The sequence below is a fragment of the Brachyistius frenatus genome, unplaced genomic scaffold, assembly GCF_029030835.1.
Source record: "Brachyistius frenatus isolate BFR_SWC_R1_liver_20210118 unplaced genomic scaffold, ASM2903083v1 Contig_204, whole genome shotgun sequence".
Classification (NCBI taxonomy): Eukaryota; Metazoa; Chordata; class Actinopteri; family Embiotocidae; genus Brachyistius; species Brachyistius frenatus.
In genome coordinates, this window is record NW_027210803.1 from 490460 (window position 1) to 517112 (window position 26653).

General features: G+C 39.0%; 1 protein-coding gene across 1 annotated transcript; it reads right to left on the reverse strand.

Annotated features, from left to right (window-relative positions):
• Window positions 1–254: 254 nt before the first annotated feature.
• Window positions 255–22673, reverse strand: impg1b (interphotoreceptor matrix proteoglycan 1b). Its single transcript, XM_069719052.1, has 19 exons — window positions 22372–22673; window positions 21877–22180; window positions 16445–16660; window positions 15075–15241; window positions 14932–14960; window positions 14653–14687; window positions 14477–14523; window positions 14211–14360; window positions 13505–13563; window positions 12988–13187; window positions 12494–12892; window positions 9472–10079; window positions 8953–9042; window positions 4115–4334; window positions 3439–3649; window positions 2409–2594; window positions 2095–2275; window positions 1452–1535; window positions 255–869 (listed from the first exon to the last, which is right to left on the reverse strand). Exons 2-19 carry the CDS (start codon window positions 21941–21943, stop codon window positions 786–788), a joined length of 3033 nt encoding a protein of 1010 aa, XP_069575153.1. The 5' UTR covers window positions 21944–22180; window positions 22372–22673; the 3' UTR covers window positions 255–785.
• Between the last annotated feature and the right edge of the window lie 3980 nt (window positions 22674–26653).

Consider the following 26653-nt stretch of genomic DNA (forward strand, 5'->3'; position numbering starts at 1 on the left):
TTAGCTATTAATGTGAGTTTACAGGAAAAATCTGTCAGTCGATTTGCCCTTAATTTGTGTGCAAAAACAACTTTTGCACTTCATTCCCACCAACACGGTTGATGTCATCTTTTAGTCTGATGAATATATTTTGATTATTTTAGTATTTTATTATTATGTGGCTCATTTACACAAATCTAATAAGATCTAAGAAGCCAAAAACAAGCACGTGTATTTTCTCAATGCAAAAAACATTTTATTCTTGTGTAAAAAAAAATTCCAAATCTTAATAGACAAATGATTAGTGGTGTAAGTTATTATGAGCAGAACGGATGGATGGGAATACAGCACAGCACCAAATATTTCTATAAACAATGTGTCAACAGCTTATACATTCATTCTCTTTTTGGGACACCACAACATTAAAGAATGACATTTCAGTACACAATATGATACAGTCTAAACAGAAGATACCGCCATGGGTATCAGATTGTAAAGAATAAATACCTCATTGTGAGGAAAGACCAACCTTTGCAAAGGCTATAGAGGAAATATTCCTACCGTTAAATATTTAAAATAAATATTAGATTCCACTTGAACACAGCCTAAGTCCACCTTTATATCCATAGCTCTGTCTAACGAGACACTTTCTTCACTATGAACAATTAAACTCAATCACTGCTCTACTGTACCTGCAACCCATATACAGAGTAACAGCAACGGCAGTCTTCTTTTCTTTTTTTTCTTGTACTTAATTTTCACAGTGTGTTGCTTTGCTGGCAGCTCCTCGGACAAACAAGGCGTCATCAGAGAACTGTCACTTCAAAACCTTCGTTGTCCGATGCCCTCAAGAGACAACACGTTCTGTATTCATTTGGCAGTCGCCATGTCTGGAAGAGACAAGGATGAGAATGAGGAAGGGTCTGTTTCAGGATGAGTTACACGATAAATGACAGGATACTCTTGTAAGTACGTCTGCATTGTATAAATCACCGTCATGTCTATGACAAGATCTGTAAGAACATTGTGGAAGCATTGATCAACGCCATTTTTATCTGGAAACTATTTATACAAGGTTACGATGCCATTTTTCTGGTGTTAAAGTGAAACTTAACTAAACTCAATGCACAAAGCTCAACAATGATTTGGTTTGTGAGTATAAAATCATCCACAGCTGCATAAACAGATTTATTACCTTTGTACGCGTCATAGAGCTGTAAAACATTTGATGTTAAGATTATTAAATATTAGCAACACCTCAATGAGTGTGAAATCAGAGGAAATGACTTCAAACGTGTTTTTTGTCTCACAATTACTTTGTTTTTTTTGTTGCACATTTCCAAAATATGAATTCACTTTATCACCTAAAATCCCTCCAGTTTTGCAATTTAAACACTTAAATTCACATTCGCAGTTTCTGAGTATCTTTAAAAAAAAAAAAAAAAAAAATCTAGGCCAAGTTTGGTCCTTACCTCGTTGTGTGGTATAGAGTGATGAAAGTCTACCATTTCTGAGACTAACTTTTCTGATCTTGTTGTGTAGAGTCGTCTGGGGATCTGAGGAGACCGAGAGTACACGACAGGCTCAGTGTTTAACAGTGTGCTTCATTAATGTATTATTACAATGGAGGTACTTCAAGATAAGCAATGCAAATGAAAGCAAGCGCTTTACAAAAATCTACTCCAGGAGACTCCACCTACAGCGACTGCAGCACAGATCAGTGTTAAAACCACATATCCTTGTTGGATTTGGGCAAAGACTGTTCAGAGTTGTGGATCACGTGGGCATTAACGGTCTTAAACTAAATTTGATTCTGTGGATTAACACCTTTAAACAACTACTGAAGATACCCAAAGATGTTTGGCCACACTGAACAGTTTCAAACATTGTTTGGTAATGTAGTTTCATATTAAAGGATATTTTAAAGATATATCAGACAAGTTAGCGGTGATAATGACGTTCAGAATAAGAAATGATGAACAAATGGAGGATGAAGCATTTTGCTTTAATACAAACAAGCTGATGAGCACAAAGTTTGTTAGAGCGTGTTATCTTATGCTAGCTAAAGGGTAGTAGTTTCATCGGGTTAGTCATTTGTGCCACAGCATGGTGTACCTCGATACTCAGATGTATATTTTCAATTGAGGCAAAATGTTCTTGCTCAGACAGTTGGGATTGGGAAGAAGCAGAGCTTGAAGGACATGGTAATGACACTTGAGTTAAGACACCATCATCATTCTCAAACACTGGGTTCTCTCTCAAAGTATTCTCAAACGCATAGGGAGCAAGGGTGTGCCTACAACGTAAAGAAGATGAGGTGATGAATAAAAAAAAAAATGCTTCAAAACAGAAGGAAATGTGCTATGAAGGACAAAAAAATAATGTGTCATGATCTGCCAAAAAAAAGAAATGGAAAAATTGGTACTTACACCAAAGTTACGGCCTTTCTGGTTTTTATACATTTCTTGTTGATAAGTATTAAAATGCCCACGATGGCGCAAACGAAGCAGAGACTTCCCACAAGGCAGATTATAATTAGTGGAGGGTCCACCGGCATCGACACCAGCTCGTTGCAGCGTTCTCCATGGTAGTGCCAGTATTTACCAACAGGGCATCTAAAAAAGAGGTGAAAAATACACACGTCAGAGAGAAGCATCCCATATACCTTAAACTTAAGAAATCAACTAATTCACTTTGTTTTTCTTAAGAAGTACCCCAAAAAAAACACATTATTACTTTCACCTTCTGCAAAAATGAATGTGTCTCAATAAATACCTCATAGCAGAGGCATAAATATGCATAGAATTATGTTCCATCCTCACAGATTTGTTTTCACAATTCTAAGCTTTCTATTTTAAATAAATCCACTTTCCTAATTAAATAGCTGAGTGATGCTTGCATTAAGCTTTGCCCCAGCATCCTTATTTATTAATTCAACATATTAAAATGAATATATATCAGCTGCATGTGAGGCAGCATTTACAAAGCAATTTAAATAGTTACATTGAGATCATTTCTGAGGGTCAATATGTTGACCAGAATAACAGATATAATGATGATAAGACATCCAGGAACAGTTGGCTGCTTAACAGCAATAAGAGCAAAAACCTAATGCATACACCTGCTCCTCCTTACAGCATTGATTTGTGACTCATTTCTTTCATTTTTATGTTCTGGGTGTGATGACGTGGTTTGAAAATGCAGTGTTTTTCAGCAGTTAGTGCCCCTGAAAAAAAAAACAAATTGTATTTTGACAAAAAAATCCTGACTCATGATTGAACCCGCATAAAATACAAGATAAAGCAAAAAACATGATGGATTTTTCCAATCTCAAGTCGTTTACGAGCTTTAACAGTGAAATGAAAGCAATGGCTTCCCTTCTTTTGAAATGGTGAGCAATAGCGTCTTCCGTAAGGTCACGCTGTTTTTGCTGCCTTTCATTCGTCAGCTCGCGCGTACCTGCAGGTTGCTCCATGACCTGGGATTATTTCGCACAGGCCTTCATTCAGGCAGTAGTTTGGCTGCAGACTGCAGGTGTTCTGACAGGGCGAGCCGTCCACGGTGATGTAGCCCGGATCACACAGACACTCCGCCTCGTCGGTCCAACTGTTCACCACGCAGCGTGAAAACTCATTGCAGGCCAGGAACTTGCACGGATCTGCTTGGTCAGCTGAAGCCACCGGAGAGCACGAAGAGGAGAAAGGTTAACATCTCATTAACATGCAATCACTCACTGTCCACAGATTCGGGAGAAAACGTAAGGGGCAAGGTGAGGTCACATGCAGTCATGAACTCGACCAACCAGGAAAGATGCATCAGATTTAGACGGCACCTTATCTACTAACTGCAAACCGACAGCAGTGAGGATGCGTGACGGACAGACACTCTGACCTTGTGGCATGAATGAGCATAATTCACTACAAGTACGGACTATGGATTTTTTTTTAATTTTTTTTTTTCCTGCATGCATTGCCAGCATACTTTGATCAAATCTTTCAGTATTTTACTTCAAACAACAGGGGAATAAACTGTGACCACTTTTGCTTGAAAACACACAAATTTAAAGTGGTCAAACACAAACTGAACATAAAACTAAATGTAAACAGTGGAGTGTTTTTAGGACCCGACAGCTCACCTGGCTCTACTTCCAAGGAGCGACTGTCAATCTCGATGTCAAGCCGTTTAGATGCAGCATTACAGAAGTCCTCGAGCACACAGTGCACCGCCTCTGTGACGTTATAAGGTACCGGCTTGTCCAGTTTCATCCTGCTGTTTACCACAACACTTCCATTCCTGAAGTTAAGTATCTCCAGCTGCTTAAATCCAGTCAAATTGGACTCTAAATATGGCAAAAGCTGTGGGTAATAAGAGGAAAAGCAGATTCATTTGTGAAGAATTTTACATTTTATCAGTCAACGACTCCCTTTTATCGTTATTTTCTTAAAGATTAGTGCAGTTAGTGATCAGTGTACTTGTACTTGTCAGTGAACATTGAATCTAGCATTCCTGATAAGCAGCTATAAAACCAAGACTAGTTTCATTTTTGATCTAAGCAGGAGAACGATTCTCACTTTGATATTTAGGTTAAATCAAATCATCCCAGATTAATGATGTGTGTCCCCACGAGAAGACGACCGGGACAGCAGAGACAACATAAAATCCTGAGGTTTGACTCCCTCATGAGAGAACTGAGGTTGTCATTTCACGGCTGATTTGTAATTATTCAGGTCACATTTTACAGTGTGAATGCTATGAATAGTTCATAATTAAATTTTGATGCAAGCATGAAATCCTGCCATTACTGGGCTGACTGTGTAATTAGATCCAGAACAAAATTAGGGTTAGGTTTATAAGCATTAAGAACATGCAGAACACGCTCGCTGCAGTCATTGGAGAGTCAGAGGACACGTGATGAAAAGATCAGGCGCTCAAAAAAAAGACTTGCAGGACATGTCGATTCCAAAATAAATCTCAAATATAGCTACGCTGTTTGATGGAAGCTTTTATCTAAAGCGGCTCATAGTGACATAAACATGCATCAGGTATCTGTGCATCAGCCTACTTCTTCTGAGTTACTACGCCATACAAAGCCAAAGTGCAAGTCAATGTCAAAACTGATTTCAGACCAGTGCCTTCGACTTTTTGACATCACTTTTAGAAGAATTAACATGCTGTGGAAATGTGAAAGAGTGGGGGAGAAAAAAAAAAGAGTAAAAGGCCCAGGTTACCTGGGGAGATAGCTTCAGCTAAAGCTATTTTTCCCACCTTTATATTTTTTCTTTTTATATATATTACCTGTAATTCATATATTGATGTTCATGCCTTAACAGCTTTGTAATTGATTAAACCCCATTTAAAAAAAAGCAGTATCAAAATAAAAAAAAAATAACGGAGGAAAAAAGTTACCCCAAATAAGTCACTTGGCAAAGCCACAGTACGTGCCATTTCTGCACCATCTAAGGATTGTTAGATTATTTATCATGTTAACCTAATGCCTCCTTTAAATCGCATAGTCAATGTATTAAATCATACAGTAAATGAATCTATTAGACTAAGAAACACACCTATGCAGCCATGTTTTTGACTTTGATTTAACCTTCCACATTGTTTCATTTAAAAACAGCCTCTTGGAGCTCAGATGGCTGATAAATCCATCTATTAAGACTTTGGACTTGTGACGGTGGTGTTATTAAGGCGAGGAGGAAGTCAACCAGCTCAAGTAATGGACCTGCATCAATGCTCATCGATCCAAACCGCTCCGCTTCCAGCCTCTCTATGTTCACTAGGCGAGGCAAACATCAAACCACCGCAGTGTGAGAGGAAGAGATTACAATGCTTTAGCTGGCCTGGCTGTTGAGCGAGAGATAAGAGGCCTTAAGGAGCTCTGCTCTGATCGTGTTACTGCACTTATCACTGGCAGACACAGAGGGTTAGTTCCCTTGTAGCTAATAGTCTCTCAGAGAAGAGGGGAACCACTCGAAGGTCCAACATCCAGAACAAATGGGCAGCAGCTTGCAGCACAACTGGACACACAGCTCAGTGTTTGGTCATCCATTTGTCTCAAAGTACAATGTCAGCGAGTTATACATGTCCACTGTACAGGACATTACCTATCTGGCCCTATTGCCTTTCACACAAGGTCAAAGCCAAGTTCTCCCACAACAAAACTTAGTGGAGTCTGAGAGATACTGTAAGATTCCTGTGTTGTCTATATACACACACTTAACTTTTGCAAACAACATGGCACAAGCTAAATTTCATACTTGGACACAAACACATTTGCTTCTCAGAGGTTACACATGTATCTACTGGTTCTTGTTTTGGAAAACCCAGTGAAACATCCCTTTCGAGGATGTCAAGAAATGAAAAGTCACAGGGAATATTATGCTGCCATAAATATATATTATTTTCTGATTTACTGTTGTGAATAATTCAATTCCAACCTCCATGTCCAATTTTAGTGGTTGCTTCACAAACCAGTAGGTACAGGAGTAATGGAGTAATGTTGCAAATGAAAACAGGAGAATTGCAAGCTACAGTGGTATATATGAGACAGCGAATATACAGCGTCACAAATTGGCTCCAATAGCCAGCAAAACATTACACTATGTCCATTTAAATGGGCTTCATAATGTATATTTTTTTGACATTTCTTCATTGTTTCTGCTATTTTTCAGTGATTTGTGAACCACTTTGGATATGGTTGAAATAAGTATTTCAGAGGGTTCTTTCTTTACTTAAATAGCCCATTTAAAGGAAGATATGTTGACAATTCCAAATGTGTTACTGACAATAGATAATACAAAGAACGGTAAGTACTCACCAGTTCAAACGTCTGACCACATTAGTTTGCCAGGAAGCTAAATACATTAATTAACATGGAGAACTGCAGAAAGCATGGTTTGGGCAACCATTAAAGATTGGAGATGGAGTGTTATTTTTGTTTCATTGCTTAAACATTTTTTTGTCAGTAATATATATCTCTGCATGTAACCTTTATCTGAGTTTTCCACTTCCTATTTCATTCCCTGATCTATTGCGGCCCACATTTATACACTCCATGATGCAGACATGCATTACCATATCAAAAACGATCCTGGTCACGACACGAATCACCAAGCCTACAACTTTTCATGTTCTTGTGATAGATAAGGGAACATCTGTTATCAGAATACAATGCACCATTTCCCATTTAGCTAAACCCTGAAGGCTATCAGAAAACACCTGCCCAGTAACTCACTTTCCCTCTGCTCCTTGGTATTGCAGAAAACACATAATCCAATTAGTATCGGTGGATCTTTTCAGTTTGAAGCCGAGGTCTTTACATAACACGGAGTGTAAGACACCTCTGAGCAAACCTAAAAATACAGACCTCTGTCAACCTGGTGCTAAAGCCTTGAAACTAAATAGGGATGTCAAGTGATGCCTCTGTCTTTGATCTTTGCTAACAGGTGCAGGTTTAAAGAGACAACGTCCTCACCTGCATGCCAGCAGCTAATGCAAATTTCAGACGCTAAAGATGCAACAAAATAAGACACATTTGCATAAATTTGGAACGTGTATTTTGAACACACAACTGTTCCAAAACAAGCAAACAAACAAAAAAAAAGTGATTTTATTCTATTGTCTTGTTGCCTGTATAGTCGTAGATACATGTCGCTAACCCTACCAGGTAACCTGTTCATTTAAATTGCTGCAGCATGCATGCAGATGACCACACAAACTTCACTGACATCACGCTAAGCAGCTTATTTACCATTAATAGTACAGTGTGTGCGGTGCTGGAACTGACCAGAATTACATAAAGCTCCTTACCTCGAGTCACAAACCAATGACTAAGGCAGACCCAGGTCCCATGATTCAGACTACACCCTGGGCTAGTTTGCTCTCAGCCATGTACAAAGCAATACAGTTTCATATACAAAAATGCAAAAAGCAGCGTAACATTCCTGTTATATTTATTAAGCCTATTATGTTATTATTCTGCCCCCTAATAATTAATTGATTTATTCATTCACTTTGGAAGTTTTATCTTTAAGGCGACAAATGTGCAAACGCACTGCTCGATTTTTGATATATAACAAACTCGACTTTTGCTGCATAATGAATTTCTCATTTTAAAAGTGAAAACCTAAAAAAAAGCATACATTGTGCACAGAAATATGAACTTGGTCCCACACATATTTATCAGTGCTCACCACATCATGATACAAAGCAACTTCTGCTAACAGCAAATCTATAGTACATCCTACCAGAGGGCTTGACTCTACAAAGAAATGCTTACAACGTTTCTCTTGAAAGGAATAGTTCAACAGTTTAAAAACAATATGCTTATTTACTTTCTTGCTGTGACTAAAAAGAAAATTCCACTATCTGTCCATTTGATATAACGTGACACCCAGACGTAAGCAGCAGCTTAGTTCAGTTCAAAAAATGGTTCAACCTTTATCAAGACATGACTTGGCTTCCCAGCGTTAGCCAGTGGGCTGCCAACCAAGTTGTGTTAAAAGGGTCTTGAGGATTCTGAAAAGAACTTCAGAGTAACATTTTAAGTATTTTAAAATCACTTTCAAGATAGTTATGTTTAAGAGAAACTGATAGCTATATCTTTAACCATATGCTAACACATTAGCAGCACAAACTCGGGCTATGCTGAATACCAGTCAAACAGAACCAGAAATATAGCACAATTCAAAACATTAAGGCAAAATGCACAAAGACAACCTTGCCAATATTAGAACTAGAGCCAGAGATAAAAACAAAAGTAATGATTAGCTGCAACAGGACAATCTACAAGTTGGAGCGAGAGCAAAGCTGAAAACTAAAGCAAAGTGCAATTAAGAAATGTTAGAAATGTCAGGTGCTGTTAGAATTTGTAGATACTGCATTTGAAAAAAATTAGTTAAGAAGCAGAAAAGTCGTGCCCTCGCTGAGGCATTGGAGATGTAGTTCCAATATGGAAAACAAAAATACCGGTATGGAGGCTAAAGTCGTCTGTTTCCCAGGCCCAGATTTACTGGAAGCTCCAGGGTTTGGCGAGTTCTTGGACCCAGAGTGTTGTGTCTAAGTGAAACAGAATAATTTGACCAATGGCTCCTCAGCAATTAAAGCATCAGAATACTGCAGATTTGGCCAAGAATTTGGCGATCATTTAAAGCCTGAATGCTATTCATAAGAATTTTATAAAAAAAAAAAAAATGTATTGATTAAAAAATATACATTCTTAACAGTTTGCTTTTTTTTTTTTTAGGGTAAAAAAATACTGCGAGGATAAGGCTTGCTGCACAGTGTATCCCCACTGGTGCTTGACAACAAAATTCAGATTAAGCAACAACTTGGGGCTACCCTAAAATGTTTTTAAGACTAAAAAATTAACAATAAATACTTCACAAATGTAGTTTCATCACAGATTTCTTCTTGGAGCTACGACAGTAAGTATGAGAAAAAAGCATGAAGAAGCATGATATCCAGCACAAAAGCTTGTGTACCTACCAGCTCAAGAAACGTATTCTCCAGTGACTTATACTCAGGAGAGCTCTTGTTGAACAGGTCATCAGAAAACATCATGTTAGTGACCCTCAAGCTAAAGAAAACCACTAACTCTTTGCTCTTATCCACTGCTGCCATCAGAGGTGTAATGGCTTGTCTCATGGCCGGTGCAGCCGTGGATTCGTACGGGCGTTCATCAGACTCAGAGGCAAATCCACTACCATTTTCCTCTGTCACTTCCGCCTCTGTTCCGTTCTGAATGGGTCCCGCTTCCTCTTGAACATTTAGATTCTCAGCAGGAAGGTCCAATGGGACCAGACCCACTCCACCATCGCCAGAGGCTCCGTTGCTCTCCACAGGGGGTGACAAGGACTCCACATCTGTTTCTGGCTCAATGTCTTGGACTATATCCTGTGGAGATAAGGGTGAGCGAACTGAGGCTGCTGCTTCAGTGACAGATATCTCTGGAACTGTAGGATCTGTAGGCTGTAGGTCAAGGTTAACCTCAGCAGGTGCATCAATCAGCCCTTCCCCAGATTGGGAGTCTGGAGTTGCCACAGAAAGGTCCTCACTCGGTAGCTCTGGATTTTCCTCATCAGTTTGTTCAGATTCTTCTAAAATAAAACATGACAGAAAAGAGTTATTTTGTGTTTGAGAAGAAAAAAAAACTTCTGCGCATCCAGTTGCATGCAGGCAGAACTCTCATGCATCATGGTATGTTGTTTCATCCATAAGGCAGCTTACCTGAAGCTATTTAACTGCAAGTTGAATGAATTTATTCAATACACTGTTTTTGTTTGTCGGCCAAGGCCTCCTTCATTTATCCATTTTACAAGTCACTCCATGTTAACCATTTGACATGCCCCTTTTTAAAGTATGACTGTTCTTCGCCTTCCAAGAGTTAAGTGAGAAGACTGACCAACACTTTTTAGCTCATGCTTAAGTCAAGAAGCGATTAGTTTAGCTTAAAGACTGGAAGCAGTGAGAAACAACCTCCAATTAGCATGGTAATATCTTATTTGTTCAATCCACGCACAAACAACGATGTAAAAATAACTTGTGTTTTTTCAAGGAGGTAGGTCAAATACTTTAATTCTTTCTTGGCTAACAGTAGCAGATTAATTACTTTCCAAATAACAAGCTGAGATTCTGCAAAGATCTACATTATAGCACACAATCCCTTTTAAACCACAAATTGTTGTTTTAATATTATTGTACGTGTACAAACTAAACAAACAAGACATGTTGTTCTGTACCCGGGTTGAAATGTGTTCCAGCCGTATGTGTTCGTATCAATATAAAACTCGGGGAAAGAAAGTGGTACATTCCCCAAAAATGTCTAACTTTTCCTTCCAGTTGCTTTAGGGTTGGTAAAATAAATAAATTTCTTACTCTGCAACATTTTATTGGATGATGACAGAGTAAAATATGAAACCCAAGACATCATGGGTTGAAGCCTCCACCACTTATATTGAATAATGTAGACGTGTTGTGCATAATTTTACAAACATTTCACCCAATGCCCAAGGACTCCCCTGACATATTTTGTATCTTTGGAAACTCCACTAAAATTTCATATATAGTTCTGCTGGTTTAACAAAGATTGTCTGCACAGCATGAGTTCGTAATGATTTGACCACCCGCAGGTTGCTTCTTGCTAATGGGGTTTAATAGACGTATTGCCTCAGCAGGGAGCATCTCCATGTTCAAAACCAAACCACAAAATCTAATTGTATTGTTTCCCACTAGAGTTGAGAGTTCTTTACAGATATACGAGTAAAATAAAAAAAAAAAGCTTTACATGACACATCTAACAGTGTAAAATTAACCTGACCAATTTTATCATATTGCCTAATTCAAGTTATTCTTAGGGTTGGGGATACTTTTCATTACCTTAGTTATTTCATCCTTTTCCCCAATTTAGCTTTTGTTTTCTTTGTCTCTTGCCCTTTCTGCCACAGCCACCTCACCTGCTCCCAGTTCCATCATATCCACTCACCTGCAGCCACTCTGCCAACCAGCCCTGTCAGTACATGCACTTCCATGCTGTGTTCCAAATGGCGTACTCGTACACTAACACTCAGTATTTTGAGTGCATAAGTGCGCTCACACTGTCAAGTCGAAACATGCAGTGCACTGCAAGTACCAGGATGATGCAATCAAAACGGTCCAAAAAAGAAGTGTGAAAAGCTGGACACTTTCCACCCTAAACGGTCACCATCTTGTCTCCATAGAGGAAGGGCCGCCGGCATGAAGAATTTTCAAATTAAGTCCCTTAGGAAGCTATAGCTGTTCCTGAACACCACACAACAGTGTTCCTTTTTCACTACTGCTGCTGGACGGAAGAATCAGTGTGTTTATTAAGTGTGTTAAACAGAGGGCACGACAACATGTTAATTTCTGAGTAAAATATTTAAAAGCTGCAGATATTTTGGCGTGTGATGTGTTCACATGCTGAGGTCATTTCCAGTCAGTGCAGAATTGCGGTGGGCAGATTGAACTACTGTGTCAAAATTACTGTTCTAAACAGGTAAGAGTCCAAAAATGGAAGAGCACTATTTGTTTGAGTACTGCGGGAAGTATGTCATTTGGACCACAGCACCAATGTATCACTACTTGGTTGCCAGGTTCGTATGAAACTCAATGGAGTGTGGCCAGACCCAATCTATTCAGAGTGAATTTTTGTCTGGTAACACCAACCCAGAAATACTCCCAAGACCTGTAAACAGCAGTGGACCAGTGGGATGTGTTATTTTCATGTTCCCACTTCAATTGTTCATGTGTCAGGGGTCTCAAGGCCATAAAAGCAGCTCAGGACAGAATCAAGATATAGAAAGCAGATAGCCAATGTGTTGGTTAAGTTGTTCACCTCTGTGATTCCTCCTGTTATCTGTCATAGCTCTAAGAGAAGCCCCCGCCACATGTTTGGTTAATCAATAAAGGTTCGAGTTCTTAAACTCGTGTCCTCTAAACATCCACCTTTAGACCTCACCATCTGTTACCTGCTCCTCAGATTCAGCCTCACCTTCATCGTCATGTTCAGTCTGTGGTATCTCCTCCACCTCTGGCTCTGTTTCCTCTTCCTGCTCCGTGATAGTTTCCAGTTTAGCGTCTGGTGTTATAATGTCACCGGCCTCCTCAGCACCATCTTCTGGTGACTCCTCCTCTATTGCCACCATTAAAGGAGTCTCTGTAGCGAGGGCAGAAGTGGGTTCTGGCAGGACGTCGGGCATGAAAGGCACGAAGGTGTGTGTTTCCGGTTTGACAGCAGCAGTTTCTAGCAAGATTTCTGTCACTGCCACAGTTGGAAAGAAACTTAGGGTGTGGATGTTGGTATCCGTCGGCGGCTCTGGGATGTCGTCCCCAGATACAACATTGTCAAAAGGATTCATGCTGAGCTCCGCAACTGGATAAACTGTGGTTACTGAAAAGGAAAACACCTGAACAGCTTTAAACTTCTTTCGTGTGCACAAACTTAGAATTGTATTCATTTTAATGTGAGTATAATATAATGCTTACCAGTCTCAAAGTTGAGTGTGTGTATGTCCATCGGTAGGGATGGCTCCTGTTTTAAGGCTTTTATGATGATGCGCTTCAGTTTAGGAGCATTGACATCCTCACCTGCCTTTGTGTCAGGCCTATCAAAACCCTCAGATTCATCACTGAGCTCTGTTCCTCCATTAAAGACCACAGCGTAGCGCATGGACAAGTCCTCCGATCTGATCGACACAACAAAATTCATGTCAACCCCTCACAACAGATAGACTTCACTGCTAATGGATCTTTGCTCAGGCAGAAAATTCTGAGCCACATCCCAAAGAATAAGAGGATATTTTTGGGGGTGTTTTAGTTTCTCTTGAGTGATGAGCAACGGAAGGCTGCAATATACTGTAAGTCATTTCAGGGGAAAGACAGAAGAAATGTATGTTTTGAGCCATCTTTTTTGGTGTTTGTTTCACAATCAATCACCATACAGAGCAAATAAATTGTGCCAAACCTTTAAAGGAACCTTTTATCAAAACCTCATTGAACCCACCGATATCCCAGAACACGTATCTCTTTGAATCCTTGAACTTTCTCAAACACATGAAGCATCTACAGAAAGAAGAAGAAAAAAAAAGTCTGGATAAAATAAATGAAAAAGAAATATGGGTATTTTGTATAGGTTAAGAGGACTATAAGCCTATAAACCCTCTAATCCCTTACTATAGGCTATTCCCCTTTTTTTTCTTCACTTTTTAAATGGAAACAGAGTTGCTAAAAAAACAACAACATAGGACTTTTACTGTACATGTGCTACTGTCAAGACATGTAATAGACCCAAACACATGGTCATCATCAACAGGCAGGTGAAAAAAAGTAAGAAAAGTGTCCAGTGTATATTCCTGGGAGCTGATTCAGGGACTGTATATTTTTTCTGATTTAGAGCAAACATATATTTCTTTCAAAAGAAACTCTGTGCCTGTGGCATTTCACCATGAACAGCAATTCCTAAGAACTGTATTAGAGTCTCAGTCAGTGCCCTCTAAATCAGAGATAATCTGTATGATTCGATTTTACTATTCCAGGCTCAGTCATTTAGAAGTTGTACCTTAAGTCCCCTGCTTGTCATCCTAAAGCTGTTAAATCAATCACGTGTCTAATGTTATAATGTCACCGGCCTCCTCAGTTTTGTGTTGTTAAAAAATGAAAGATGACAGCTCAGAGGAGAGTCAGCATTTGCTGTGGGTGTGTAACCTCACCTTGTCTGTAAGCTCTAGTGTGATGTCATCGTACTGTGGCGCATTGGGGTCGCTGAGCAGTTTGCTGTACGTCTGGTCCACAAGGGTGATGCTGAACTCAACAATGTACTCTTCGTACTTCTCTAGTATCAAATTGGAGTCCTCCTTGGTCTGCCAAACAAAAAGCAAGATGGCATTAGTGCTGATTGTGTGCGTGTTTACCGTGTAAAATAAAAATTGGAATACAGTATTGAAAAATGAGGTTGAAACTTTGATGGTAAACTCACTTCGTCGGCCTCGGTTGGAAGCAGAATCAGAGGGGGAGTCCAGGTGCCTGAGACAAAACAGCAACTCACCAGTTGATATATGACGTTGGTATGAAAAGGTTTTGACACCTGTTGAGTTAATACGGTCGTTTAATTACTTTCATTCAACAGTAATGATGGTCATGTGTCAAACTCACAGTCGATGCCTGGTGTTGGGGTTTCAGACAAAATTCTGGAAACGAAAGAACATCACTTGTTAGAAATCTGGTTTCTCCTCTGGTACCCAGTTATCAGAAATAATCCAAGCCAGTTTTACTGTAAAATTTAGGGAACAGGGACCCTGTTGATAGACAACAATGAACAGCTGGTGTATTCAAATTTTTAAAAGAAATGACTTCACACACACAGACACACACATGCACGCACACAGAAAACTCACATTTGAACCCAGATTTCAGAAGGAAGTTTGCACTTACCCTTCACTTTCAGCCATCTCGGCAACTCTCTAGTAATAAAAAACACAGATTTAATCTTGACACTGAAGAAAACCATGCTGCACAAACATGTTGTTATGTAATGCAGGCTTGTAGAAGTACTGCGACGGTGGTGCTGCACTCACTCTGGCCACCATGTCCAGGTGCTCCTGAGAGCTGCTGAAATTCTGAGCCAGGTCGTCCATGCAGAGATTTTCATGCTGACAGGTGTAAACCCAGGCTGCGTACTCCTCGGAGTTTGGAACTCTGTCCAAGAAGATCCGAAACGCTTCCCAAATCGCTTCCTGACACACTGAAGGTAAAACACACAACACAGAAAATGCACCCAAAACACAAATAAGTATGAAACACCATAAAATCCATGTGGAAAAAAAAAAAAAAAAGTTTTAATAATTGGCAACAAGGACAGAAAATATGGAAATTACAGTACAAAGAAATCAATTAACTGAAGATAAAGAAGATTGCAGGTCTTCCAGGAAGATTGTTGATCTTGGCATCTCTGAATGTGTGTGAGTTACAGATTTTAATCGGTTTATGTCCTTTTGTGAAGAATTTAACTGCAGCTTTACATATGAATGCAGAGCACATGACAGCCTTCAATACCTCAGATGTGTCACAAAATGTGTTTTATGTCATATAATGAGGACGGCACAAAAAGGTGGTATTGCTTCTTGTTTCATAAATGTCAAACTGTATATTTAAAAGTCATTGCGCGTCCGTGACATTTTTGAGAACATTAAAATCTTGAGCACAATGACCCCCTGGAATTACACTACATTTTATCTGCCTTTGTGGGTGAAACGAGCACCACATTGTCCAAAATCTTGAAGCCTGCGGGAAATTTAATCTCTGACAAACTCATTTCTTGAGCGGTGCGATTACCTCCAACACATCTAATTAATCTGCGTCATTTTCAAATGGTATGCAACTGCAGCTGTTGTGGAACTATTTGTGTTACAAACCATTTGTGTCAGCCAAGACAACAAGTTTTGCATTTTCAATCACCCACAGTCCGTCTCCACTGGACAAGGGATGTTTTGCATTTAAATCCATTATATCAGGTGTCTCCCTATGTGTACCCCCCAGTCAGTAGTAAGCATCTTTAGTGTATCATTCAGTGGCATGATGTTAAAGACAGGAGGCTTTAAACAATTAAAACGCATAATAAACCCTTATATAATACAGTATGTGTGAGTGTTTGAACATTGATTTATAAGATTTAGAGGCATGTACATATTTGAGGGGATTTAAAAGGCTTTTTTTCATCTTTGCAAATCGTTCTGACTGCAAAAACCATCAAAGCAGGCGGCATTTTATTCAACTGCTAAGGTATTCCTGTTTGATTCAGTCTCATTTGTCACAATGTCAGTGTTTTAGGAAAGGCTTATTCATTGCATTATAGGATGCTTAGTCATGATTATGCATAACATTTTCAATTTAAAAAGTTCATTTACAGTACAAGTTGGCATTAAACTCAGTAATCCTTTCCTATTACCTCTGAGTTTGTAATATGCCCGGTGGTTGCCAATGACTGCTGTCATTGTCTCTTGGGAACACACTTTGACCCCTGTAGTCAAGACGGCCGACCTCTTCGCTCGATGTCCATCTTGCTCGGTTTTGACGTTTGTTATGTGTCTGATCTGTCTGGAAGCTCCCAGAAAGTGACGGTACTTCACATCCCTGAGTCCCGAAAAACTGTGGTCATGAAGGTCTGCAAGTAAAGTTATAAGGTTAAACATTTATAGAGTAAACATTTATAATTAAACACTTCATTATACATAGCAGTCATTTTGTGGATTGTCATGATAGTATAAGATTTCTCATTCAGCAGCAAGTGTTTGTGTTAATGATTGGTATATAATAGGCAATTGATGGGTAACAACACAAAGCCAAAGCTGCACTCCAACTGGACTTATCCTAAACTGGAGCTTGTTTCGTCGTCATGTGCAGTATTACAGGTTCACAGTTTAATTACGTATTACAGAAATGATACAAAAACAAGATTCTGGGAAGCTGACAAAGAAAATCAACTCATCCAGCAATACATGAGGGTATATTTGATTTTGAGTTTGCCATATTCAGTAGAACGAAGCACGCTATCAAGTTGCTTTATGGGTAGTGTAGCATCCCATGCTTTTAGAGTTTGACTCATTACTATCGTGTTTCATTGTTTCTTGCTGGTCCCTCAGTGCAGGACTAAATTACTGTAATACCCGTTTAAAAAAAAAAAAACTCTGTTAATCTTGTAGTATCAGGAAACAAGCAGCTGACCACTGAGGAGTATTTCATTTGATAGATATTTAATTCAACAAGGTGTCCAGCTCTTTCTTGGCATTAACTACTGCTTGCTTTGCCACCGCTTATAAACAGCGTATAGATTTGCAGTGAAAAGTATATTATACATGGAGGGTCCCTGAAAGTCTATTTCAGGACCATGGAACAAACAAATCCTCTGTGCTTTTGTTTGCGTGTGTTTGGTTTTTTTTTGTGGGTTTTTTTATATATTTGAGCTTTTAAGTTCCCTGTATTGTGAAAATGTCTGGAGCTCACTGCTTAGAGGTGCTGCTTTGTGACTGTTTGTGATGTTTTGAATGTTAGAAAAAGCTGTGTAGAGAAAGTGAACAAGCAACACTTTCCTGTCTGTAAGGAACATGAGATGCCCTTGTCCCCACGTTGCATCACTGAAGCTGCTCAGTGGCCAAATTTGTTTAAAGGTGTGTTTGTATTGGACAGCTCCCAGGTGTGAATGACCCGAAATGCACGCATGTGGATTAAGGATGTGCGTGCACAGTTTAACCTTAAAGAGATTAAAACAAGATACATGTGATAACCCATCGTATTTCAGTGGTGAGCAAAAACAATTCTGCCACATGAAAACATTAGAGCAATAACACTGATATGCCTATTTCCATAAATTATACCACTGACATGTTGCACATAGGATTTTGATTTGATTTTTTTGATTTTATACACTTTATTAATCCCCGAGGGGAAATTTCTTCACTACAGCAGGGGGGCTCTCAGGGGGGAGATGCTGCAGCAGGCTGCCACTAGCGCGGCGCCAGGTAACCTGACCTGAGGTGCATGTTTTTGGATGAGGAAAGCTGCCCTAATTTTCCAATCAACTTACTGCGGCAACGTTGTAAAGCTCAGTCACACTGGTGCATCATTAGAGAAAGGTATTTCTGCACCGTTACAAAAGTCAGTGTGCAAGTCAACACTAACACAGTCACCCTATTGAATAAAACTATTTGAGAAGAAAGGCAGTCATTGTGATGCCAGGTGGCAAACCTCAGAGGCCTTCTTAAGACAATAAGCCAGGATTTATGAGCCCCAAAACACAGACTGGAGGTCGTTGGACCCAAATAAACTGGGACTCCTCTGGATTAGGAAAACAGAATCAGGGTAACATAAAACAACTCTTACAATTGTATTCATTTAGCTGAGGGTGTTGCATTTCTGATGACATAGACAACACATAATTGTTTTTAGTTTTCATACAACTGAGCTGAAAATTGATAATCTGCATGTTGCACCAATGCAATATGGACTAAACTACTGTCACACTACAGTCACATTAAGTGCTGACGTATGTGGTGTGTGTGTGTGTGTGACACAATAATATAAATTAATGTGAAAGCGAATGAAGTGCAGAACATAAGCGTTTGGCCTCAAAAAAGTACCAAAAGAAGGTCCTATTGATCAGAATATGGCACAGAAATTATTAACGTAACACTGTGGGAGCACTCTCTGGCCTTTTTCTTGCTTTGAAGATTTTTCTATTTAAGTCCCGCACCTGTGTGATGGTTGTATCCACAGCCACACAAATGAAATACAAATATGGTAATTCATCCAGCCTCACCACACTCAGCATATAAATTAACTACAATTACCGCCTCACAGTTGTATGCCTCCCTTCGCCAACCAGTCACGATGTTTACATCCATGATTTGTATTATAGGAATATATGAATAAACAGAATTCGTCTCGGCTTTATAAAGATTTGTTCTTATACTGCTGTATTGCTATTCTATTTGTCTGTAAATGAATTAAGAGAAAAACAAAACACAGTCAAAGTCCTTGTGTATGTTCACATGCTTGGTCAACGAAGCTAATTTTGATAGGACTTAAAGTTGTAGGCATGACAGTAGACAATGCTTCAAATATGGATGCAAAGATTATTTAGATGATCTATACAGTTCCCACAGTTTCAAAGTTAATGCCCAAAATTAGTGCCACCAGTTTAGTATCTAACCAAATGTGAAATATGCCAAGTCATGGTGCTGAATAAAGGCCAGAAAAGGGTTATTGCAGGATGCTATGATCACAGTGAAGTTTACCTTTGACCTCTTGGATATAAAATGTAAACACGTGTCATTTTAGACATTTGTGTCAAATGTTGTCACAATTATATGAAGTTTTAAATCATGGTCTCGTGATTTTTGGGGGGGTTCCCAGTACAACTCGACCTATGACCCCCAAAATCTGATCAACTCATCCTTGAATCCAAGTGAATGGTTGTGCCAAATTAAAAGAATTTCCCTCAAGTTGTCCCAGAGATATCGCTGTCACGACTACTGGACAACCTGAAAACATCATGCCTTCATTCCTTGCTGTCGCTGACGTGGAGGCATAACAATACGTTACCACAGTTTTAGTCATTTTTATTTGAAGTCACTTAAGCTACATACATACATTAGCACAATTTGACCTAAACTGTAATTATCTAAATGAAGCACACATTTTTGCAATGATCTGAAATAATTTTCATTTGTTTAGTTTCCTAGGTTGCAATAATTAAATGTTATTTGACTTAAAGTCATCATTTTTGCTGCTTCACTCCTTCTCCCTGGTTTGGCCAAAAGACAGCTGATGGTAGAGACTGGTTACATACCAATGGTCAGGAAAAAGACTGTACCATGAGCTGGGAGAGCAGTGGGGTGAATTCTGTTTCTTTGCATTGACTTTTGGTTATTGCCTATGTTATTTTTCCCTTTGTGTTTTTATTGGTTCGATCAACTATCTTTCTCTTGCATCTCATGTCTGTTTGAGTTAACATCTTGGTTTGTTGGCCTTATTTTTGGGTCGAGTTCTGATTTGTTGAACTCCTTGAACGGCCCAGTTATTTACTAGATTTGCTTGTTTTCGTTTAATTGTATTTTTGGTATTGTACTTGTATTTTTCACTCCCCAACAACCTGCAGAAACGTTTTCTGAGTGCACACTTTTTTCTTCCAATGCAGAAGAAAAACCCAGCGAGAAAAGCTGCAACATATTAAACAGAATATCACTTAATCATCCTTTAAAACATAATGTAACATGAAGCCTGCTGTTGATGATCCGGATGTTCTATGTTCTGATTACATGGATAGTAACCAAATTAATTACTAGTTGAATGAAAGGAAATGAGCCAAAATAAAAAATTCTTCGTTATATATTATTAGACTTGATCATTTCAGGTTTTGGACTCTTGGTCTAACAAATCAAGCAGTTTGAAAAGGTCACTTTAAGCTCTGGGAAGCAGAGCAAATAAATTGTATTCAGGGTGCAGACCTACTGGAAAATAACAATGATATATCATACATCTTTTCTAATGTTTGCCTGGTTTAACATGTTACACTATTGTGGATCTCGCACGCTTTACTTTGCATCATAATCACAACTTCACGTAGAATACTATGTGTGGTGATGGAATAAGTGCAGATATTAAAAAAACGACTTATAAGAAGCTAACTTTTTGAGGTCATAGTTTTTGGTAGTTATTGCACAAGTGTGTATATGTAGTTCACATTGTGTCCGTCTCCTACACGCTGTCATAGTAAAAGTGAGGTAGGAATGTGCAACTAATCATTACTGAGGAAGTGGAATAAAACAATTATTCCTCAGAGAAACATCTATTACACATAACTAATAACCTCCACAATGAATATTATTGTTTTCCTCAAATCCTAACTTGGCCTAACATGACCACCAACAACAAAGAATGTGTGGGCATCAACTTTGTAGTCCGTTGCTTTGTGGGCAAAAATTCCCCAGTTTAGTGACTGTCAGGAAGACCCATTCATCCAATAATTTCCAAATATTTCAGAAGGTCAGGGAGAGACCAGAAACTTTGCCAAAACGTGTGTTTACATTAGGAGTGACACCCCAACATTTGAATGGGTAAGCTCAAAGCCTGACTCACACATGCACGGACACGAGGGCCTGCACGAGAGGAGGGAGTGTTAGAGCGGGCCTTAATGCCCGGAGCAGCCGCAAAAAAAAAGGCCTCACAGCAGAATTACAAGCCAGAAAAGATTAGTGTCCTGCGACACTGGGAACAGAATGGCTTTTGTTTCCTTCAGGATAATGAGCTCACCCGGGCACATCACACTGAACAAGACAACTAGTGCGGACGCAAATGTTATCACGGGTGAAATTATGTTATCTTTCTTCGTCAACATCTATTACATGTCATTGCCAATTTAATTTTGCTGTGAATATTCATGACCTTAAAAGTGGATTGCTATCTGCTTGACATTTGCTTGACATCCAAGATTCATAGTCCTTTCTGAGGTGGCATTTCGAAGGTTGCATTCAGTTCTTCAGAAAGTAAAGTCATATTAGCTTAGAAGTAGAAAACTTAAGTTTCCTGTCACACAGCAGAACTTATTTGACAAAAAAATAACCTGCAGAAAGGTCTTCACATCAAATGGTAATTTGTCATCAACCAACGTTAAAGTAATGTGTACCATGATTTTGGTTTTCTTTTATTTTCAAAATGTTCAAATTCCAAGTCATTTGTAAAGCTGCTGTGTGCATACACATTTGGCTTAGTAAAACAAATATATTTGAACTTGCACTCACCAATGCAACTACAAAACTCAGCTTTATGATAACAAAAAACATCTCTGATCATTATTCCAGTCTTGCTCTACAGGATTCTTACCTTTGATTTGACTTGCTTGGAGGGTAAACAGACACAAAATGAGGAATAGTCCTGACTTCAAAAGCATGATGGGCTAATTTATGTGTTTTTCAAGCCCGAAGTTAACATTTGTGAAGAGACTGTTGCAAACAACAATAAAATCCAGAATCTCTTTATCTCGAGTTCGTCAGCAAAGTGTGCACAAGTCTCCTCATCGGTGCTGATCAGCTCTTAGCATGCACCAAAGCAGGGAGTCCAGTCCACTCCTGTGTTTGGGCTCCAGCTCAGTCCCCCCAGTAGTTAGTTCCTGGATGTTGTTGGATCCCTGTTAAAAAAAAAACAGAGGTGGCTGCATGGATGGATGAGCACCAGCAGAGAGGGAGGGAGGAGAGGTAGTGGACGGAGAGTTGGGGAACGGATAGAATATTTGGCTCGGGAATTTCCTTTTTCGCTGTCAGTGTGACAAAAGTGACGAGGTTAAAAAAGCAGGCTCTGTTTTGAGTCTAATCTCTTTACCTTCTTCTTGCTGCTTGTAATCCCTGCTGGGCCACGTGGCCGCTTGGCCTCATCCTGTTAGTCACCTTCTGGACCCTCATCTGTCAGCTGAACAAACTTGGGGATCTGCCAACTGGCCGATACCAAATAACTACTCCCCGCAGTCGCCGCGGCTTGATCACTGACTCCCAGCCTCCGTGAGTCCTTGTCTGCCTGTACATGTCACTGTCAGTCTGCCGAACCCTTACTCTTCTCTCTCTCTCTGCCCAGATTCCTTTCCACTGGGTGCCCACAGGAAATCTGTGTCTCTCAGACCAATGATTTAGGTGTCAAATGAGGTCAGGATTTCAGTTTTGTTATAGACTGTACACTGAGCTACCGGTAAAACAATGTGCTCCATTCTTGTTCTAGCTTGCCTGCTGAGTTCAGCCTTTGAGGCGACTCCCCTGGCTGTGAAGACAAGTATCCACATTTAGCCTTGCCCCTTCCTTCCTTCCTTCTGTGTTTTGGCTGCTGAAGAGCCACTTGTTTGACCGTCCTCCTCCATTATCTGCTCTGGTAACTGTGAGCTAGATGACAAATGAACCTCACGTCAACTCCTGAGGTGCCTTTTTGTCGCTCAGTTATTCCACTTGTACTGTGAATAATTCTCTCCTTCTCTGATGTCAAGATTTCACAAAGCAAAATAAATACATTTCCCTTCTAAGCGTTATTGTTGTTAGGCATGTGTGGCCTCTCTCGTTAGGGTGTATCAGGCACCACCCATCATTCTTTCTGCAAAGAGGATTAGCTGCCCTCGTTGGTCACTAGTAATTTTCGGCTGTAAACAAGACTGTTCAAGACACGTAATCCATCAAGGTGGTTTTCTGACACTGTAATCTGAACGAATGATTGTTGTAGAACCTTAATGAGACACATTTTAAAGCAGTATTAAACCGCTTTTTGGCCACTTGGGGGCACGCTAGGAGCATAAACATCACGCAAACATGAACATTATAGATTGTTACTGCCTTGTACATCTGTTATAAATAATGCCTTCGCAAAGAACAGCCCTTTTACACATCCAGCTGACATGGAACAACACCCATTTGGTGATGTGTCTCTGGAAACTTGACAAACAATTTTCAAAAGTCAAACTCGTTCACAAGCACTGTTTTTTTTATTTCTATATGTTTTAAATCTCACCTTCTATGACCCCTCCCTTTCTGCTTGCTGTTGCTCAAGTGGCCTCTTCCTGCATGAGCTTGCAGTCAGGGAGGGTCGTTAAGGTAATGTGGTGGTACCTGTGAAGGCCTCTACCGGTGCTACAAATACCAGCCTTGTTTTTAATTGTCTTTCTCTCTCTCTCCTTGGCTTTAAATCTCCTGGTTCGGTTTGGTTGAACTTTTCCTTCCACGTTTTAACGTTTAACTTGCGTACACATTTATCTGCATTCCCACTGTGGATGGCAGGACTCCTAGCAGGGTCACAAAACAGGTCTTGGTCAAGCTTAAGGCAAATAATTTAGGTTCAAAGTGAGGATTAAGAATTCTTTTAACATATTTGATGAAGTGAAGGTGTAAAATAAACTGACAGTAATGCAACATTAGTGTTGAATTGAAGCATTATTTATGCATGAAAGCAGATGAATAAGCAGTAGATAAATAATGTAGTTTCAGCTTTGACCTGTATTTATGAATCACTTTAATATTTTTTCCCAAGATCAGCAAATACTTGTTGATCTCAACCAGGATTTTATTCAGACAAACTTGACCTTCTCCCACTGGCTGATGACTTGAATCATTGTCCAATTAGAGAGGTCAGTTTAAATTATGCAGCAGAGGGAAAGTGGTACTCGCCATCTGTCAGAAGGGGTTATTTCATTAGGGAGAGAGCCATGGTGTCTCTGGCTGGCAGAGTCTGGCACAGCAAAAGACACCTCTGCTGTTACATCCATCATTCAAATCATGTGACTACCTATGATATACCTGCATGTATGATGTGTTGCTGCCATCACACTGACATTGTTTTAAATCTACTTTAAGTTATATTTCAGGCCTTTTTGTTTGTAGAAATAAATGTTTATTTTGATACTCCAGATTCTACTCCAACACATTTGTACATTTAAATCCTCAAGCAGAGCTGTACCTATTATAGGCCACTCTATGTCTTTGGAAATTTGTCTGTGGATGTTTCATCAACTAATTTTGGTATGTTTAATTCTACTCATTCTACTTAAATCTGATTACGTTTAGACCACAAAAAAACAAAACATCAGTGAGAAATAAGCCTATATAATCTGATTAAAGCATTGCTAAACAACCCTACCTAATCTGCCAAGTATTTCATACCAACTTTGTACTTGATACCTCATATGCAGGCACAGTTTTGGACAGTACTCAGAAAGTATTAAGATTTGATACCTATCGCTCCTGGCAGTTCGGAGACAAGGCTTTGACTCTCATTTTGAGAAATAAACTTTACAAAAATTACAACTAAATGCTAAATATCATCGAAATAAATATACGAACTGCAAAAATATAGAAAGTGGGTTAAAGGTGCATTAGGGGGCCTCGTGACCTCTGTAGCATATTACTTATTCCCCTGCTCATAAGGAAAGAATATTGTAGTCTACAAATGTCACATTCCCACTCATGACATTATTCACCAGTATGCCCCAGTTTGCTGAAACACCAACATGGCAGCATGTTGAACAGCCCTGGCAGGAGGAGAAACCTCAACTATTTTAAGTTAGTGAGAAGGAAAAGTATTTTCAAGCTCTGCATATTCACAAATAATTCATACAGGAATAAACCTCTTATTTCTCAACCTACTTTTACTTAAAAATCATGACCCACTCTGGTTTCTAAGCACTTCATAAGGGAAATATTTTGGAACAATGTGGAAAAATCAATTACTTCTGTTGGTTTTTTTTTTATTATTTTAACTGGATGGATTATGTGATGTTTAAGAAAGAAAATAAAGTATCGTACCTGCTGAAATGATCAGGAACCTGGAGCAATACACTCATAAAAGGAGAGCTGACAGAAAATGAGCAAAGGTCCACATATCAACTCAAACCGCAATTACATTACATGGTCAGTGTCTTCAAGCATAAGCTGCCATGACGGCCAAAAAAAAAGCATCTATTCAGATATAATGCTCACAAATGATGCTGAAAGCAATTTTTAGGCACAGTTTAATTTTCAAATAAGTTTCTCCTGGTTTATTATTATCTTAAAGTGTTTAAAACTAACTTTTAGAAACCTGAAACATGCTAAAGCTAATTCACCCACAACAGTGAACATTCGTATCTTTTGAGACCTGTGGACATTTTAAATTACTCTGCTGTGATTATAGCACTTTCAATAACAAACAATGATAGCATAATGTGAAGAAATATGAATGTAATAGCATACAAAGTGTGCAACTTTAATGGCTAGTCATTTTCTTCCAGAAACAGATGGAAATCAGATTCTCCCTGAAATATGTAAAGCAAGACATGCTTTGATTTGGAAAATGAGAATAATAGGAGTATTTTATCTGTACCAACAGGCTAAAACCAGCAGGGACACGGTTTAGCCCTTAAAACTCCTAATTTGTTTTCGTAAATAATAATTTATTAAAGTTCACTCTTAATGCTCAAGCTATAAAAATGTAAAGTAGTTGAAAATAACTTTGGCTAGTGGCTGTCAAGGTGAAAATTGGGCTGCACTTGTGTACCTCGATGGTAAGAGCTTTTCAGCCATGTAACGAGAATTTCTTGCTTTTACTACAATAGACAAGTTCAATAGAATTGAAGAGAAGACAGATAAACGTGTGCAGTTGTGACATAAGGCCCTCATTGTTCAAAAAGATGGAAAATAATACACATGTTCACCAGCTTCAGAGAAAAGAAAATTACTGTAATCTCCTTATATAAAAATGGTCTCGGGTGCATCAAAGTTTATGGTAGTGTAGTATGAAAAACATGTTATTATAACTTATGTTAGTTGGTGTTTTGGAAATATATATAGCTCAGGTTATTAATATTTTGGGACTAACTGTTGAGATTGTGGAAGTATCAATAGAAAAAAGGACCAGCAAAGAAAAAAAGATTGTATTTGGAAGAGAAAACAAAGGTGAACAACAAATCGGGTTTGATTAAAAGTCTAATAAACTTTGGAGTTGTCCACAGTAAGGTCTGCAACACGTGTCCCATAAACAAATGTCAAATAAAGTAGAGAGAAGACTGTCTTCATTTGGGGAGCAACAAAATCAGTGAAAAAGAAGGAGGGGGATATAAATTAAATGTCTGAGCTTGAACAAATGCAGTGTTGATTGT